Source organism: Typopeltis vanoorti, chromosome 19 (genome assembly GCF_054136105.1).
Source record: "Typopeltis vanoorti isolate ZY-2024b chromosome 19, IOZ_Tvanoo_1.0, whole genome shotgun sequence".
In the NCBI taxonomy this organism is placed as follows: Eukaryota; Metazoa; Arthropoda; class Arachnida; order Uropygi; family Thelyphonidae; genus Typopeltis; species Typopeltis vanoorti.
Genome location: NC_143567.1, coordinates 70,198,278 through 70,215,681, shown reverse-complemented (window position 1 = coordinate 70,215,681; position 17,404 = coordinate 70,198,278). Strand labels below are relative to the sequence as shown.

Below are 17,404 nucleotides of genomic sequence, written 5' to 3'. Positions count from 1 at the left end.
TATATATTTTAGGGAATTATGGGTGAGTACAGAAGGCAATTATAGCAGAATAAAAGAAGTGGAAAAATTTTGTACATACCTTGTTTTGATGCTAGGATGTCTTCCAATTTCATGATCCTACTGAAGGTTGTTTATAAGGAGGGGGGAAAGGGAGCGTGGGGGGTGTTTTGACGCGGGGAAAATAAATTTGGAAACCCAGGTTTTGTATTAATAATATATGTATATATATATATGGGGTGCTTAAGGGTCAAAGCTGTATAACTGAGAGGAGACCTCCACATAGCCTTTAAAGGAAAGTGGAGAACCGACCAGGGCTTCCGACCTAATGTCCAATCCTCACCTTCTCGTGGTGCACCCTGTTGGGTATCTACTTTGATACTGAACGAACGAGGATGGGCTGGCAATTTGGGATTTAGCCGACCAAATTGTATTCTTATTGGTTAAACCAAAATAAAAAATGATGGTACAACATGACAGAATTTCATGCCGGCTGGGGCGTCGCCTGGTTAAACAAGGCCCCCGTTGTTTTCGCCAGGGAACCAGGGCGAACAGCGAAAAGTCAGCTACTGGAACAAATCTGAAAACAAACCCCAACTCAACATCACCAGAGTTAAAGATCGGTACTATCAACTTAAGAAGCCTGAATGGCAAAGAAATGGAGCTAGCTGAGGAATTAGATAAGTACCAGATCGACATAATAGGGGTGACTGAAACAAAAAAGACCAAAACTGGTGAGATCTTTCTGAGCAATAAATACAAAATGTCATATTCAAGCAATGACAATCAAGGAAAAGAAAGAGTAGCCATAGTATTCAACACAAAATACGAGGCTAATCTTCTTGAATGGCAGTCAGTTTCAAGTAGAGTAATGTGGGCAAATATGAGAATGGAGAACTGGACAATGAGACTTATTTGTGCCTATGGTCCCACAGAAGGTTCTACTAAGGTAGAAGTGGAGGAATTTTTTGAGGCTTTAGAAAAAGCAACTGACACAATGAAAAAGGAAAAGTTGGTCCTTGTTGGGGATCTAAATAGTAGAGTAGGAAATGATTGTGAGACATACAAAAATATTTTGGGAAAATTTGGAGAAAAGAGCAGAGCTAATAATAATGGCAAATATCTGTTGGATTTCTGCTCAGGGCATGGACTGGTTATTACTAACACCATGTTCCAACATAAAAATGTGCACAAATTCACATGGAGAGAAGAGGCAAGGAATAAGAAAAGTCTCATTGACTATGTTATTGTTGATAGTGATGTTTTCTCCCTGGTGCAGGACACCAGAGTGTACAGAGGATTTGAAATTGGAAGTGATCACTATTCAGTCTTGAGCAGGATAAAATTGAATTTCATATTGAAAAGAATGACATGTAAGAAAGTTTGAAAGCAAATTAAAGTTGAGCAGCTCTCAGATGTGAACTGTAGACTAAAATACAGAAATATTATTGAAAAGAAAATGAAAGAGTTTGAGAACAGGAATCAAACCTTGGAGATTCAGTGGCAAACTCTGGAGGAAACATTGATTGATTCTGCCAGAGGGGCATGTGGTGAGGTTGTGTGCAAAGATAAAAAAATCAGAACTCCCTGGTGGACACAGGAAGTTAAAGAGGCAGTGAAGGAAAAGAAGAAAGCATATCAAAAGTTCCTGGCAAATAAGTCAGCTTTTACTCTTACAGAATACAGAGACAAATGTAAGAAAGCTAAACAGTGTGTAAAATTAGCTAAACAAAAGTCATGGGAGGACTTTGGCAAGAATATAGAAAATAAATATCAAGAAGGTGGCAAAATATTCTGGAGGTTGTTGTAGAAGCTTAGGAATGGAGGAAAGAGTGCTGTAAAAGGAATTAGAGATGATAAAGGTGAAATGAAAACAGGAGAAAAAGATATTCTTGACGTATGGAGTAATTACTTTGAAAAACTGCTAAATGAAACAAGCAGTGATGACAGCACAGTGATAAAAAACACTCACCAGGCATGCAGTCAGGAATACATATCCATACTTGAAGTAGAAAAAGCCATCAAAGGCTTGAAATGTGGAAAGGCAGCAGGAGTAGATGATATTCGACCAGAAATGCTGAAGTATGGTGGTATAAGAGTCTTACAGTGGCTGCACTGCATAGTTCAGAAAGCCTGGACAGAGGGACGAATTCCCGATGATTGGAGTAGAGCTCTCATAGTACCCATATATAAAAAGGGAAATAAAACCGAATGTGAGAATTACAGAGGTATTTCCCTACTGAGTGTTCCTGGCAAGATCTATGCAAGTATACTTGAGAAACGGTTGAGAAGAATTGTGGAAGAAAAGCTTGGTGAAGAACAAGCTGGATTCAGGCCAAATAGAGGCTGTCAGGATCAGATCTTCACTTTACGACAAATAGTCGAGAAAGCATGGGAATATAACAAAGATCTGTATTTAAGTTTTGTCGATTTGGAAAAGGCATATGACAAGGTGCCAAGAGAGAAGCTATTCAATACGCTGCAGTTATATGGTGTCAATGGGGAATTATATCAAGCAATACTTAGTCTTTATTTGAGTTGTGAGTCAGCAGTTAGAATTGAAGGAAGTACAGGAAGATGGTTTAATGTTAAATCTGGTGTGAGACAAGGATGTACATTATCCCCTCTGTTATTGATTATCTATATGGATCACATTATGAAGGAATGTGGTATTAAACCTGATATCAAAATTGGAGATGTTAATGTCAGCTCTTTGCTTTATGCGGATGATGTTATACTTCTAAATAAATCCGCTACAAGTCTGCAAGATTCTCTGACTAAATTGAATAGCTGCTGTAATAGATATGGTATGAAGGTTAGCAATAAAAAGACAAAGACAATGAAAATAGGCAGAATCATTGAAAATGTCAACTGTGTTGTGAATGGAGAACCTGTGGAACAAGTAAAACATTTCAGCTACTTAGGCACAATTTTTAGTGAAGATGGTAAACTAAATATAGAAATAGACAACAGAATCAGCAAAGCTGGTATCGTGGGAAGTCAATTGAATAAATTCATATGGAATAAGAAAGAAATTAGTCAGAACACTAAATTAGCTGTATACAAGACTGTGTTCAAACCAATTTTAACTTATGGATCTGAGAGCTGGGTCAGAAGTAAAACACTTGACCAAAGACTAGAGACCGCAGATATGAGAGTCCTAAGAAAGATTAGAGGCGTGAACAGATGGCATCAATGGCAATATCATATTAAAAATGAGGATATTAGGAAAGAACTTGACATTGTCAGCATCCAGGAATGCATTAGCAGAGCTAATCTCAGATGGTATGGTCACTTAAATAGAATGGGAGAGGAAAGATTAGCAAAACAAGTGTTCTCTGCCAGGTTGCCTGGAAAACGACCCAGAGGAAGACCAAGATATAGGTGGATTGATACGGTACAAAGTGCCTTAGACGATAGAAATATAAGGTCTGATAATGTTGGAGTCTTGACAAGTAACAGACTGATTTGGAGGAAAATTGTAGATAGGAAGTTAGTAATGATGTAATTTTTTCATGTAGTACTGTCATATCCTGTACACCCCTTGAGGGTACATGGCAGGAATTTGATGATGATGATGATGATGATGTATATATATATATATATATATAAAATTGTGTTCAAGGGCGCTTTGGGGGGGGGGGGGGGAGTAGGGGAAGGGTTTACTTATGGGGGGAACTGGGGCAGGGGAGAGCGTTAACGGGGTGCGGACCGTTTCAGTCGACTGACCATCATCGGAACATTTTCGGAATGAGTGTAGGCTATGTCAAGACTGTGAGTTGAATCTGTCAAATAAGGGCATTTGTTGTCGTTAAATGGAGGGAGGCATGGCTTAATTTATAAGTTCTGGATCGTCCAACATTCGGAAATTAGGTAGGGGCAGTGGACGTTGATTGAATTTTCATCGCATTTTATGGCAATAGTTTCGGATATTCTAAGCATTGTTTTGTTGTCTTGCTTGTCTAAGATTATGGCCTTGTCGATTTGGGGGATATATTTCAGTTAAAGGGCATGAGCTGCAATTTCTGTCTTCCCTGTACTCTGTGTTTTATTTTTCTTTTTTGATGTTGCAATGTTTTTTTGTGTTCAGATATTTCGGAGTTTAGGAGTGTCTCTTATTTAAAATAAGGCACAGTCCTATAATAGCCGTAATTACAATAATTAAACTTTAATATATATCTCCAATATTTTGGCAATGTCACGTTGCCATTTTCAAAGGAACTTACAAGAAAGACACGTGCATACAGGCACTAGATACAGTAAATGAGGACAAAGCAGGAAGCTATTGTTTCTCCTAAAAGTCCTGATGGTGTCCCCTAGCGGGCTATGTAGGTATTCTTGGCCATTGGGCTGAAGGTCTCAGGATGTATGTCCCCCAAATTTGGGGTAGTCTCAATGCAACCAAATTTGTTGAGGTTTGGCATGTTTCTTAGGGCCGAGGCTGATTCCATGAACAGTCTTTCAAACTTGAACTTGCTACGGTATATTATTGTAGCTTTCTTCCACCATATTCAAGGAAAATTGCCATGTATCCAGAGCATGGTCTGCAAGACCAGAGTGGCTATATTGGTGAAAACGGATGCAGTCCTTGTGTTCTGAAATTCTGATATTCGCTGTCCTACCTGTTTGGCTAAAGTAGGACAGTTTACAGCTGCAAGGGACCTGGTATACGCCAGGTATGTCCAAATGAAGTCGTTGGTCTTTAGTGGAGCGGATAAGGGATGCCAATTTTCTATGTGGTCTGTAACAAGAAGTCAAGTCAATTTTTTTTAAGATTTTGGTAATTTTTTTCAGTGGTGCCTCGGATGTAGGGAATGGTGATGGATTTAGAGTAATCCTTGTTGTGAAGGGGGGGGGGGGTTGTGGTTTACTGGTTTCAATATTTTTTGGATTTTTTTTGGGGGGGAGGGGGTCGCCATTGGCCGAGAAAGTGTTGAGGATGTGATTTAGTTCAGTGGTTAGGGTATTGTCATTTGAACAGATTATGTTGTAAAGTTCTTAATAACTCCATACTGTTGTGAGGGGGGGGGGGGGGGATTGTTGGTGAATGCATCTGCCTGTATGGGTGGGTTTTCTATAAACTGAGAAAACCAATGTTCCATCAAGCTGGTGGGCGACTTGTGTGTCTAGGAAAGGGAGGCTATTGTTTTCCTCTTTCTCCAGGGTGAATTTGATTCTGGGGTTGGTTGTTTAAGTGTGTTAAGAAAGAGAGGAGTGTATCAGAGCCATTTGGCCAAATAGCGAACACGTCATCAACGTAGCGAAGCCATATGGTTGGGTTTTTTGTGCGGCAGAGTTTAAAGCTTTCTCTTCAAAAGTCTCCATAAAGAAGTTGGCCAAGGGTGAGGAGAGTGGTGAACCCATGGCTGTTCCCTCTATTTGTTTGTAGAATTTTCCTTGCCAAACGAAATAGCCGAGTTCATTGTGAAGTGAAATAGGGCTGAGATATCGGGAGAAAATTTAGCATGCATTAGCTCTAAGGTTTCTTTGAGTGGGACATTTGTGAATAAAGAGGAGACTTCAAAGCTGACCATTATGTCAGTACGTTGGAGTGTAAGGTTTTCTATGCTGGCTTTGAAATGGGCTGAGTTTTTTGTGTGTGATGGTGTGTTGCCAGTATAGTGTGCGAGTGCTTTGGCCAAATGTTTACCTAATTCGTATGCGGGGGAATCAATGCTATCCACTATGGGACGTAATGGCACATTTTCTTTATGTATTTGAGGAAGTCCATAAATATGGGGGGGGGTTATAAAGTTAAAAGGTTTTAATTTGTTATAACTTCCACAGATCAAGAAGTGACCTTCTTAAGGAGCCTATGGAGTTTTCTAATTTGTGAGTTGGTGGGATTGTATTCAATAGGGAGGTAAGTAGCCTGATCTAATAATAGAGTATCAAGCTTACCTGTGTAGTCCTTTTGGTTGAGTACTACGGTGGCATTTCCCTTATCCACTTTGGTGATTATTATTTCTTTGTTTTCACTTATTTCCTGCAGAGCTTTATATTCACTATTAGATATGTTGGTTTTGGTGATCTTGCTTTGTTGAGAACTCAAGCTACATTCAGTCTAATATCATTGGCGATGTGGTTTGGAAGGTGGCGAATCCCGCATTCAATCTGGATCAATATATCCTCGGCCGGTATTTTTCTGGGGGCAATGGCAAAGTTGTGGCCACGTGAAAGAGTGCTGAGTGCTGCGGGCTTCAATGTAACTGAAGAAAGGTTGACTACAGTGTTGGTTGGAAGTCAAGTTCTCTTTTAATTTCTCAAACTTCTTGATATGTCAACCCAGTATTTTTTCAAATTCTTTATTTGCCACAGTGCACAAGACGTCATATAAAATTGACCAAAGCTCGTGATTTAATGTGTTAGAAAGCTCTTCTTCAAGTGCCATAATAGCTTTGTTTGCAGCAGCTAGGAGCATGCACGTACTGGCAATTTGTTCCCGTAGCAGAGCGTAGTTGGTGTGGTTATAAATTCAGAAAGTTTTTTGTGAAAAGAAATGGTGCTTGCATTTCACACAATTTGGGATTACCTGATTATCCCGGCAGCATTTTAGGAAGGTCAGACGATTCAGTTGTCTTGCTAGCGATGGAATCTCCGTGGATGATAGTAATTCTCATACGCTGGTTATACATTATTAATTGACTTAAGGAATTCACAGCATACTCTAGAATATAAATTAAACTTACAATAAAGACACGTGCATGGAGGCACTACATACAGTAAATGAGGACGAAGCAGGAAGCTATCTTTTCTCCTAAAAGTCCTAATGGTATCCCCTAATGAGTTATGTAGGTATTCTTGGCCATTGGGCTGAAGGTCTCAAGATGTATGTCTTCCAAATTTGGGGTAGTCTCATGCAACTAAATTTGTTGAGGTTTGACATGTTTCTTAGGGCTGAGGCTGATTCCATGAAAAGTCTTTCAAACTTGAACTTGCTACGAACTTGCATTCCACGAAAGACTTTTCATGGAATCAGCCTCAGCCCTAAGAAACATGCCAAACCTCAACAAATTTGGTTGCATGAGACTACCCCAAATTTGGGAGACATACATCTTGAGACCTTCAGCCCAACAGCCAAGAATACCTACATAGCCTGCTAGTGGGCACCATCAGGACTTTTAGGAGAAATGATAGCTCCCTGCTTCATCCTCATTTACTGTATGTAGTGCCTGCGTGCACGTGTCTTTATTGTAAGTTCCTTTGAAAATGGCAACATGACGTTGCCAAAATATTGGAGATATATATTAAAGGTTAATTTTAATTTATATTCTAGAGTACGCTGTGAATTCCTTAAGTCAATTAATAATCATGTATAACCAGCGTATAAGCCTTTCTACGAGAATTTACTGGGATCAAATTTGCATTGTTGAGTAATCTTGAATATGTCATTTAGTGTTGTGTCCATTTGGAACAATGGAATTCTATTTTTTATTCTCTGCCTCCATAGCAGATTTTGACTGACATGGCAATGAGGTTGGGCAGTTCACTGGCTTTTTTGGTGGTAGGTAGGCATGTTAATGTTGAAACAATGACTGTGAATTTCTTCTAGTTTTTTTTACTAGCTGTCGATTTGACACAAGAAAGTATTATCAAGCATAATAAAGGCACTGCTCTAGGCTGTCCATGCACTTTCTGAGATTGAGAAACCGTTTAATGGAGAGAAGGCAGGGGGACAAAAGAATTGCTTGTTGAGGATGAAAGATGAGGATATTTTGTAATTTTATTTTTTTTATGTTCAGCCCATATATAAGAGGTTGGCTGATCAACCTACACTAGTGGCCAAAATTGTGGAAACCTTTTGGAAAAAGTGTATTTTTGAGGTTTGATGGCTCATAACACCACTTTTTTTGGTGTAATACTATAAAACTATATATCAATGGAAAGATAATTTAATCAAGAATGTAATGCAACAAAGTTTGTTCAATTATCTGTATTCTATGAAAAGTTATAGCCAAATAACCAGAGAAAAGAAGCACAACTTGCTTAGGTTGATATGAAGCGGCTTTCCTTCATTTGAATGTAGGCAATGAGCAGGAGTGTTTAGAGAGCCAATCAGGTGTCATCTTCTTTTGGCAATGAGCCAATAAGGTCACAGTAGGATTCAGCTATTGATGTCTTGTATTGGAGCTGAGAGGAGGACATTTGCCAGTATGTTATGTGATTGATATCAAGTTGGTTGGGTTTTTTTTTGTGTGTTCTTTCATTTAGTGAGCTTGTAAAACATAATAAAATTAAAGAAATGGTGCAAATAGCAGGGATGAAGGAGGTGGAAAAGAAACTTGTTGGATTTCAAGGTGTGAAGGAATGTTAGGTGGCAGCTGCAAGTGTTCCAATGGGCTTAGTACTAACTGGGGAAATTATTGACGCTATTTCAGATGAACATTTGCCATGAAAATATGTGTAGAATACACAAATTGCAGAAACCAAATGTGGGAGGAGTTGATAAGAGATGGATCATTAATCAATCTAATTGCTCTCCTCTGTACTGAGTCAAGCATTTTGAGAGGGAGCTCTTAGGAGCCCCATTCCAAATGTGAGAACAGTATTCAATAGCGGGCAGATTTGTGATTTGTATAAAGCTGCTGAGAGTTGAAGTAACATCTTGAGCAAAATCACTGATGAACCTTCTCTTACAGATACCTGTAAGAGAAGGCTCATCAGTGTTTATGCCAGGAGAGGCTTGGCATCAGGGTGATTCTAAGAAGAGAAATCTCATCTTCTCTGAAATTTGAGTGTTGTCAAAAATAATACTGGGAGAAAATGTTTTTTTTTTTTTTTTTTTTTTGAGAAATAAGACAGAACTGGATTTTACTAGTATTGGAGGTTGGCTTGGAGATCAGAATTGAGGGCAGTGGTGGTTGATATTCTGTAGGTTGAGGTGGGTTTTGTGTATAGTAGGGCTTATCAAATGAAAGGGAGAAGTGCAATGTGAGCTGAAGTAGGTCATGAATATATAGAAGGAAAGGGGTTGGTGAGAGAACAGAACCTTGTGAAACTCCAGCATTAGTTGAATGGTGAGAGGATAAGGAACCGTCCAACATCACACAGTGTGTGTGTGTCCAGACAAGAAGCTAGCAATCCAACTGCAGAAGTCCTGAGACAAACCAAATAATGGGAGTTTGCTTAGTAAGCCTTTGTGCCAGACCTGGACCAGACTTTGGAGATATTAAGTGCAACCACTTGAGATTCACCAAACTTCTCCATGACATTTGTCCAGAGATGGGTGACGTGTGAGTAGATCTCCTGTTGATTGGCAGCGGCGAATCCATGCTGGTGGTTGTTTATTAGCTGGATGCCTTCAAAGTAGTGTAGGAGTTGGGAACTGATGGTTTTCTTCATTACTTTAGACTTAAACGTATAGTAGATCCAAAATTAATAGAAGAACAACATGGATTCAGAAAAGGCAGGTCTTGCATAGACTCTGCATTTATGTTAAAATTATTAATTGAAAAAAAAAACACAGAGAAATGAACACAGAAACACACATAGCTTTTATAGATTACACCAAAGCATTTGATAAAATTATCAGAGAAAAACTATGGGAAATCCTAGAAGAATATGAAATACCAAACCAACTCTTTAGAGCCTTATATAATATATATATCAAGATAATAAAATATCTGTGAAGTACAATAATTCAACATCAAGCTGGAAACCAATAAATCAAGGAGTGCATCAGGGTTGCCGTCTCTCACCAATTTTATTTAATATATACATAGATAAAATCATAAAAGAATGGAAGATAACTAATGAAGGAGGATTCAAGATAAACCGTAACACCAGATTAGCTACTCTTCTTTTTGCTGATGACCAAATAATCCTTGGAAATAACGAAGATGAACTACAAAAATCATTATGGAGTCTAAATAATCTGATAAAAACATATGTTATGAAAATATCAACCAACAAAACAAAAGTCATGGCCTTCAAAGGTGCTAATCTAATTAAGAAGCAAAATAGTAATAAACAACAAAATAATAGATCAAGTAAATACATTCAAATATTTAGGTTGCATTTCTAATTAAGAAGCAAAATAGTAATAAACAACAAAATAATAGAGCAAGTAAATACATTCAAATATTTAGGTTGCACAATGTCATATGAAAACGAAGCTGATATAGAACCAAAGATATCAAACTTTTTAAAAGTAACAGGCATTAAAATAAAATTTTTAAACCCAATTATGTACAAAAACACACACGAATAAGAATCTACAATACAGTAGCTAAGCCAACCTTACTTTATGGCAGTGAGATATGGACAATAAAAAAAGCAGATGAAAGAAGAATTGAATCATCCGAAATGAAATTTCTGTGCAGAACTGAAGGAGTCACAATAATGGACAAAATGAAAAGTAGCGAAATCAGAAAAAAACTTGGAATTACAACCTCTCTAAATGAAACAGTTATTTGCTATAGAGAAAAATGGAAAGAACACATACTAAGAATGAATAGAAGCAGAATACCTAAACAAATTCTAAATTACATGCAAAAGGTACTCGATGCAGAGGAAGACCCTCAAAAAGATGGAATTGAGTCCGGAACAGGCCACTTGGCCTATAAGCCTGGAAAGGAAGAAGACGACTTAGATAGTGCCATTTTTATCACCATCATGCATATCAAGGATTTAGGCTTAGTATGGTCTGTTCCAGCCTTAGAAGTCATCGTTGAATCGTTTAAGAGGACGTCCTGGTTTTCTTTTTCCTAATGGCTTGTACTTTAAGGCTTGCTTTGGTAATCTTTCTGTTTTCATTCTTTGAGTGTGTTCCATTCATTTATGTTTATATTTTTTAATTTTTTCTATTACTGGTTCTTGATTTAATTCTTTCATAATTTCTTTGTTTCTTTTGTGATCAAATAGCATATACTTTGCAGTTTTCCTCATAAACTTCATTTCTGCTGTTATTAATCTTTGTTTGTCTTTTTGTTTTATTGTACAGATTTTGCTTCCATACATTAAGACTGGTAGGGCTAATGTATTGTATACTTTTAGTCTGGTTTATTTTTGAACTAGGTTTGGGTTAAATATAGAGTTAATTACACCTGTTATTTTAAAATATTTTGCAACTTTTACATTTATATCTTTTTCATTTTCATATGTGATCATACATCCTAGGTAGTTAAATGAATTCACCTGTTCTATGATTTTGTTATCTATTACTATTTTAGTTCTTGCTGGATCTCGTCCTTTAAAGGCCAAAGTTTTTGATTTTTCTATTGATATTATCATACCATAATCTTTGGCTATCTCATTTAGATCTAAAATAGCTTTCTGTAAGTTATCTTCAGAATTTGTAATTATTATTTGGTCGTTGGCAAAAAGGAGAGTGCTTAAGTTCATTGTAGGAGAAAGTTTAATTCCTTGATGTAAATTTTTATTCCATTTAAGTAAATATTAAAAAGAGTTGCTGAGAGGGGACATCCCTGTCGGACCCCTTGGTTTATCTCTCTTGTATATGATAGCTTGTGATTTAATTTTATTTGTATTTGAATTTTCATATATACTTGTGATAGCATTTAGGATATTATTTGGTATTTGTCTTTCTTTTAATATGTTAAATAATATGTTTCTTTTAACTTTGTCAAATGCTTTTTCAAAGTCAATAATTGCAATATGTGTTTGAAAAATGCCATTTTTATGCATACGGTTTATACATTTTATGCTAAGCTCATATATGAGAGGTTCAAATGAGCTACAAGCAAATCAAGGCTGTGTATGGAGTACAGGTAAGAACTCAGAAGTTTGACTTTTTTTTTTTTAGTCAATCTGCCTCCATCCATAGTCAAGTGGATGGAAGCAGATGGGATCAAAGAGGAGAATCAAGTTCAGATGTTTGCAGTGCATAGTAAAGAGGGTACTGGGTAGTTGCAGTTCTTGTATTAACAGGCAACAGAAAGCCTGTTAAGTGGGAATGATGAGCTTGAAAGTAGGAATGATTGTATCTAGTTCAGTGGAGCAATGACCACTGAAGTGCCTGTAGAATAGATAAAGAACCAAAACAGTGCATCTGTGAGAGAGAGATTGAAGTAAATCTGTAAGAGACGGTTCATCTATAAGCCAAATTGCTCTCTTCTGGATAGCATCGATTTTTAGATTAAGTTTTTGGTGCACTACCTCAAATGCTTGAGCAGTATCCCAAGGATAAGTAAATTTTGGATTTGTATAGAATTGAGGTAGCTGGGTGTAAAATAGCATCTTGAATGAAATGATGCTTATTTTTTTGAATGATGAGGTAGCTACTGATGTGATGCGTTTAAGCCAGGACAGACTGGAGGCAAGTGGTAAGTCCAAGAAGAGAGATCTGATCTTGTCTGCTGATTTGTGTATTACTGAGGGTAAGGCAGGTGTGCTGAGATCTCTTTTGTGAGAGAAAAGGCAAGACTTTGTTTTGATTGCACTGAAGGTGACCAGATTGTTCTCATCCCACTGAAGGATGGTACAGAGATCAATGTTTAAAGCTGGACTTTTCATTCATCCTACTCATCTGACAAACCATGCAATGCACAGACATTCCAAGTGAAAATATTGTTTGTCAAATGAGTAGGATGAATGGAGGGCTATCATCTGCAAAGCTGAGAATAGGATTAGTAATGATTGAGACTATATTGTTTATGGATAGGAGAAAGAGAGTAGGTGACAGAATAGAGTCCTGATGTACTCATGCATTGTGGTGAAGCTTGAGGATAGGAGCCATCTACCATGACATACAATGAACAACTAGAAATGAAGCTGGTGACTAAATTACAGAGGGTGGCATGTAGACCAAAGGATGCAATTTGTTTAGCAGGCCTCAATGCCAAACACGGTCAAAAGTGACAACAGGAGTTTCTTTGAACCTTTCCATAGCACATGTCCAGTGATGGACGATGTAAGGTAAGAGGTCAGCTGTGAATCTTGAATGGCAGAATTCATATGGTGGCTGATAATTAACTGATTAATGGAGAAGACAGTGGAGAAAAGTTGGCTATTGATGACTTTCTCCATTATTTTGGAGAGGACTGAAGTGATGACTAATCAGTAATTTGACCAATCAAACTACTGATTGGTCAGTAGTTTGATGGTGGACTCTTATCTCTCTTTTTTGGAATAAACTAGATATGTGATTTGCTTTCACGAACTGGGATAAGTGCTTGTCCTGTACTTGGGATAAGTAAAGGACAGTTGTCAGCTCTGAAGTACAATGTTATAAGACAACTGGAAAGATACCATCAGGACCAGAAGAATTTTTAGTGTCAAAGTTACAATTCTCTGTCTTTTCCCTAAAAATTACAGTAGGCATGGAGTGTTCAGATTCCGGTATGGTAAGAGGCAGGTATACCCTTCCTCCAATCTTGCATTCTTCAGCAGTGAAGGATGCAAGGTTGGAGGAAGGGCATAATGTGAGAAAGGAGACTTGCACAGGACTGTGGTCTGAGTTGCTAAAATGAGAGGTGACCTGTATGATGTATCTAAAAGAACTGGTTAAAAAGGGGATCCAGGGTGATGGGATAGTCAAGAGGATTATCAGGACTTCATGTGGTAGATGTGTGATTTGCATTAGATCATTGTTTATGACAAAGATTTCTGCCTCTTATCCAGCTTGGTTGGTGGTGTTGGAAAAGGGAAGCCAGTTAGAATGTAGATATTGAGGTCACAAACTAAGCTGACCTAACTGTTTGGATGGCCAGATTGCAGATGGTAGAGTTTCATGGAATGAAATGTGAAGAGGTCTGAGTGGTTAAAGTTTGGAGAAAGGTAAATGCAGCAGATGAATATTACTAAATCAGGCAAAGAAACAGAGGAGGTCAAAAACAGAGGATTCTAAATTAGCCATCCTCCTGCATGCAATGTGTAATCTTACAAAGGCACAGATACCACCTGAATCACAACCATTAAATGAACTAAAGAGGTGTGAAGGTACACATCTCCACTGTCAGTCATTATCTATATGGATCATATAATGAAGGAAAGTGGCATTAGGTCTGATATCAAAATTGGAGATATTTACCTCGCTGTCCACTTTATGCAGATGATGTACACCTAAACAAATCTAGCAGAAGTCTGCAAATTTGCTAACTAAATTGAATAACAGGTGGAATAAATTCAGTATGGAAGTCAGCAATAAAAATATAGAGGCTATGAAAATAGAGCAGAACACTGTAAACGTCACAACAGTATCCTTAATAGAAAACCTATAGAACAAGCTAAACATTTCAGCAATTTTGGCACAACTTTTAGTGATGATGGCAAATTAAATATGAAACAGACAATAGAATTAGCAAAGCTACTATTATAGGGAGAACTGAATAAATTTATTGGGAATGAGAGAAATTAGTCAAAACACTAAACTAGCTGTATACAAGACTGTGTATACACACTGATTGTGTTCATACCAAATTTTAACTTAAGGATCTTTTGTGTTAAAAATAAAACACTTGATCAAAAACTGGATACCACAAATATCAAGAGTTCCAAGAAAAATTAAGGGAATGAACAGATACATCAATTGCAGAACCATATTAAAAATGAGGATATTACTTAATGAAATGAGGACAGCTATGTAAACTTCAATGCTACTAGAATTTAGTGAATTCTAATCTCTCACATAGCTTCCAACTTTCAATAACACCCAGATATCCAAACATGATCAGATCTCTCTCTTCTTGGGCTTACCATGCCTCAGTCACAGCTTCAGCAGCTGCCAAATAACACTGTATTGCTGGGTTAGCTAAGTAGTTTGTATTATCTGATCTCCAACCATGGGATATTGCTCACATATTTAGGGTAGTGCACCTAAATCCTCTCTAGGACTGCTTGATGCTATTCAGAAGAAGGCAATCAGATAAACTGATGATCCCACCTCTCTCAAAAAATCACTTCAGTCTCTTAGAGATGTTCAGATTCTGCTTTATGTATGTTCTAAAAGGTACTTCTATGGACAATGCTCTGCCGAACTGGCTACTATCCTTTCTTCCAAAACACGATAAGAACAAGAGTAGCTGCTGGCCACCAATTGAGAATCCAGCTTCAAATCTTACTAAATAAACTTCTCTTCCTCCTCTTTCATTCTATCTACCTCTGTTCTTCGAACATCCTCTCTTTTTCACTTTTCTTCAAAGCCTAACCTTCAGCTGTTCAAAAAACATGTCAACAGATACCTCCTTTCTTCTTACTCTCTTGTCCATATATAACATAGATCTTGTCTGACATTTCTAATTCTGATCAGTAAGCTACCATAAGCTAACACAGTTTGAAGTAATATATTAGTTTGCATGTGCAATTTCAGTCCATTTTTTGTGTTGCTGGCAGGGAAAAAAGCTTATTCTGGGGAAGGGGGGAGGTATTTATCATACCAAAGACAGGCAAACTTAGAAACTAGCTGGAGAAAAAAAAAAAAAAAAAAAAACACAGATAAAGTCTCTAACTATTGATTAGAATGGAACTTATAAGGTCATTCTTTGGCAGCTCAAGCATCACCAATATTACTGAGCGGTTACACAGACATTTCAGCATTGTTCAGATTGCTTTCAAAATTTTTATCATTATTACTCATTAAAGAATAATTTCAGCACTGCTTAATTGTTAGTTATTTTCACTAACAAATTCGTAATGATAAAAATTACCTTAATATATGCATTATATGCAGACAGAGTATATCACTGAAAGGTGTGTGTGTGTGAACATGTTCAAAATACTAATCTCTGAAATGCTAAGTTAGAAAATTTGTTTGAAGTAAGACTTCATAAATACCCTATGCCTTCATGAGAAAACTGATGGATGGAAGATAATAAAAATAGTGCTTAAAAAAATATAATCAAGGCAAATGTTTATTTATACATACCATGGAATTTTTGTGGATACTTTCTGACATTTCTTTTCCTCTTCCTTCATAATGTCCATCAGATGAGGAGTCTCTTGATCTACTTCTGGTAAAATATGCCAACCACCTTTACCAAATGGAGATGCACATTCTTTAGGAAAGATAACTTCTTTTGATGTATCAGGTTCTTCCTCTTTAATCTATTTATTTACAATCAGCAAATATGAACAGATATTCAAACATTTAAAGATGAATTGTATTTTTAGCCTTTTGATATTATTTTGTAGAATTTCATAATATAAAAATATTAGCAAGAGTGACTTTAGATTAGTTAATGGATGTCTTCTCTGGCTGAGAATACCACAGATTTTTTTATTTTTAGGACACAAAGACATCAAAGGTCATACTGCACCAGGAACACAGGTCACAGCAGTACAAATGGTAATCAGTTACTAGGACAATCACAAACATCAGATACCCTTGGTGGGATTCAAACTGACAAAAGCCCCTTGGCTGGAGAGTGGATATGCTAATCACTCGGCCAACCAGGCTGCGAATACTATAGAAAAAAAGTAATTTCAAAGAATCTTGATATCAAAGGAAATTAAGGTTTAACTATTGGAATTTTATCCTTCAAACTGTGAGATCTGTTCAAAAAGTATCTGGGTTTATTAACTGCACAAAGAATAAACCTTATCATTTGGATTTTGGTCTACAACAAAGCAATTCTTCTCCAGAAAACATGTCATTTCTATGCTATCAGAAACATTTATAGAAATGTTATTTTCAGAAACAAAGTGACTTCTATTTTATTGAGGTGTTGATACTAAAAAAAACTGAGATTGCAGATCATCAATTACAACTGAGTTCACCAGCCTAAGGAAATTCCAGTAGCTCTTGTGCTCTTTCATGCACAATCATTCTACCTGTACACTTTTCCACCAAGTTGTCATTCTTGATGTTCAACCACTTTCAATTGAAAGTTTTTCTCTCATTAAACTGACAGACAATTCAGAGATAGTAGCAAGCAAATGGTTTCATTCACTAGCCAATTTGCCTATTTTAAAACAGGTATATTAAACACATTAAAGCTGCTCCAGACTTTCAGAAATAAGAAATATTTTCATGAACCAAAACATATTTAAGTTCACTAGCTCTTAACAGCAGACTGACATATCTGAGCAGCTTTACGCTTTAATATGCAGGCTTATCCTCACAAAGAAATTCTAAGCTATCAAATAACTATGGGATTGACATAAGGATATACTTTCTGAACAGATATATCAACCCAAAGTTATTATTTATTACTTTTAAGTGATGGTATTACTATATTACTTTTAGGTGTACCTAAATCACCTAAAAATAATATACCACAGAAAGAAATAGCTGATAAGAATGATGCTACTGTAATCATGAATCAAGAAGATTGCAACAAAAAAATGCAGGGGATCTCCTCGATGACAATTCCCGATGACTATTCCAAATCATAGATAGAGACCACGTTATGTCTCAAAAGAAAACGAAGTTCGTAAATTACTTAAAAGTTGGCCCAAAGAATCATTAGCAAAATAAAACCTATGTTAAACCACTCCATATTAATGGGGT

General features: G+C 36.9%; 1 protein-coding gene across 2 annotated transcripts in view; it reads right to left on the bottom strand.

The window, feature by feature from the left end:
* Positions 1–17,404, bottom strand: part of LOC150096231 (inhibitor of Bruton tyrosine kinase) — a 334,746-nt gene that overhangs the window by 64,970 nt on the left and 252,372 nt on the right. For both annotated transcript variants that reach the window (XM_090408899.1, XM_090408900.1), the window contains one exon: positions 15,821–15,999. In XM_090408899.1, the coding sequence (XP_090265025.1) occupies positions 15,821–15,999 (179 nt within the window). The remainder of the gene's footprint in view (positions 1–15,820; positions 16,000–17,404) is intronic.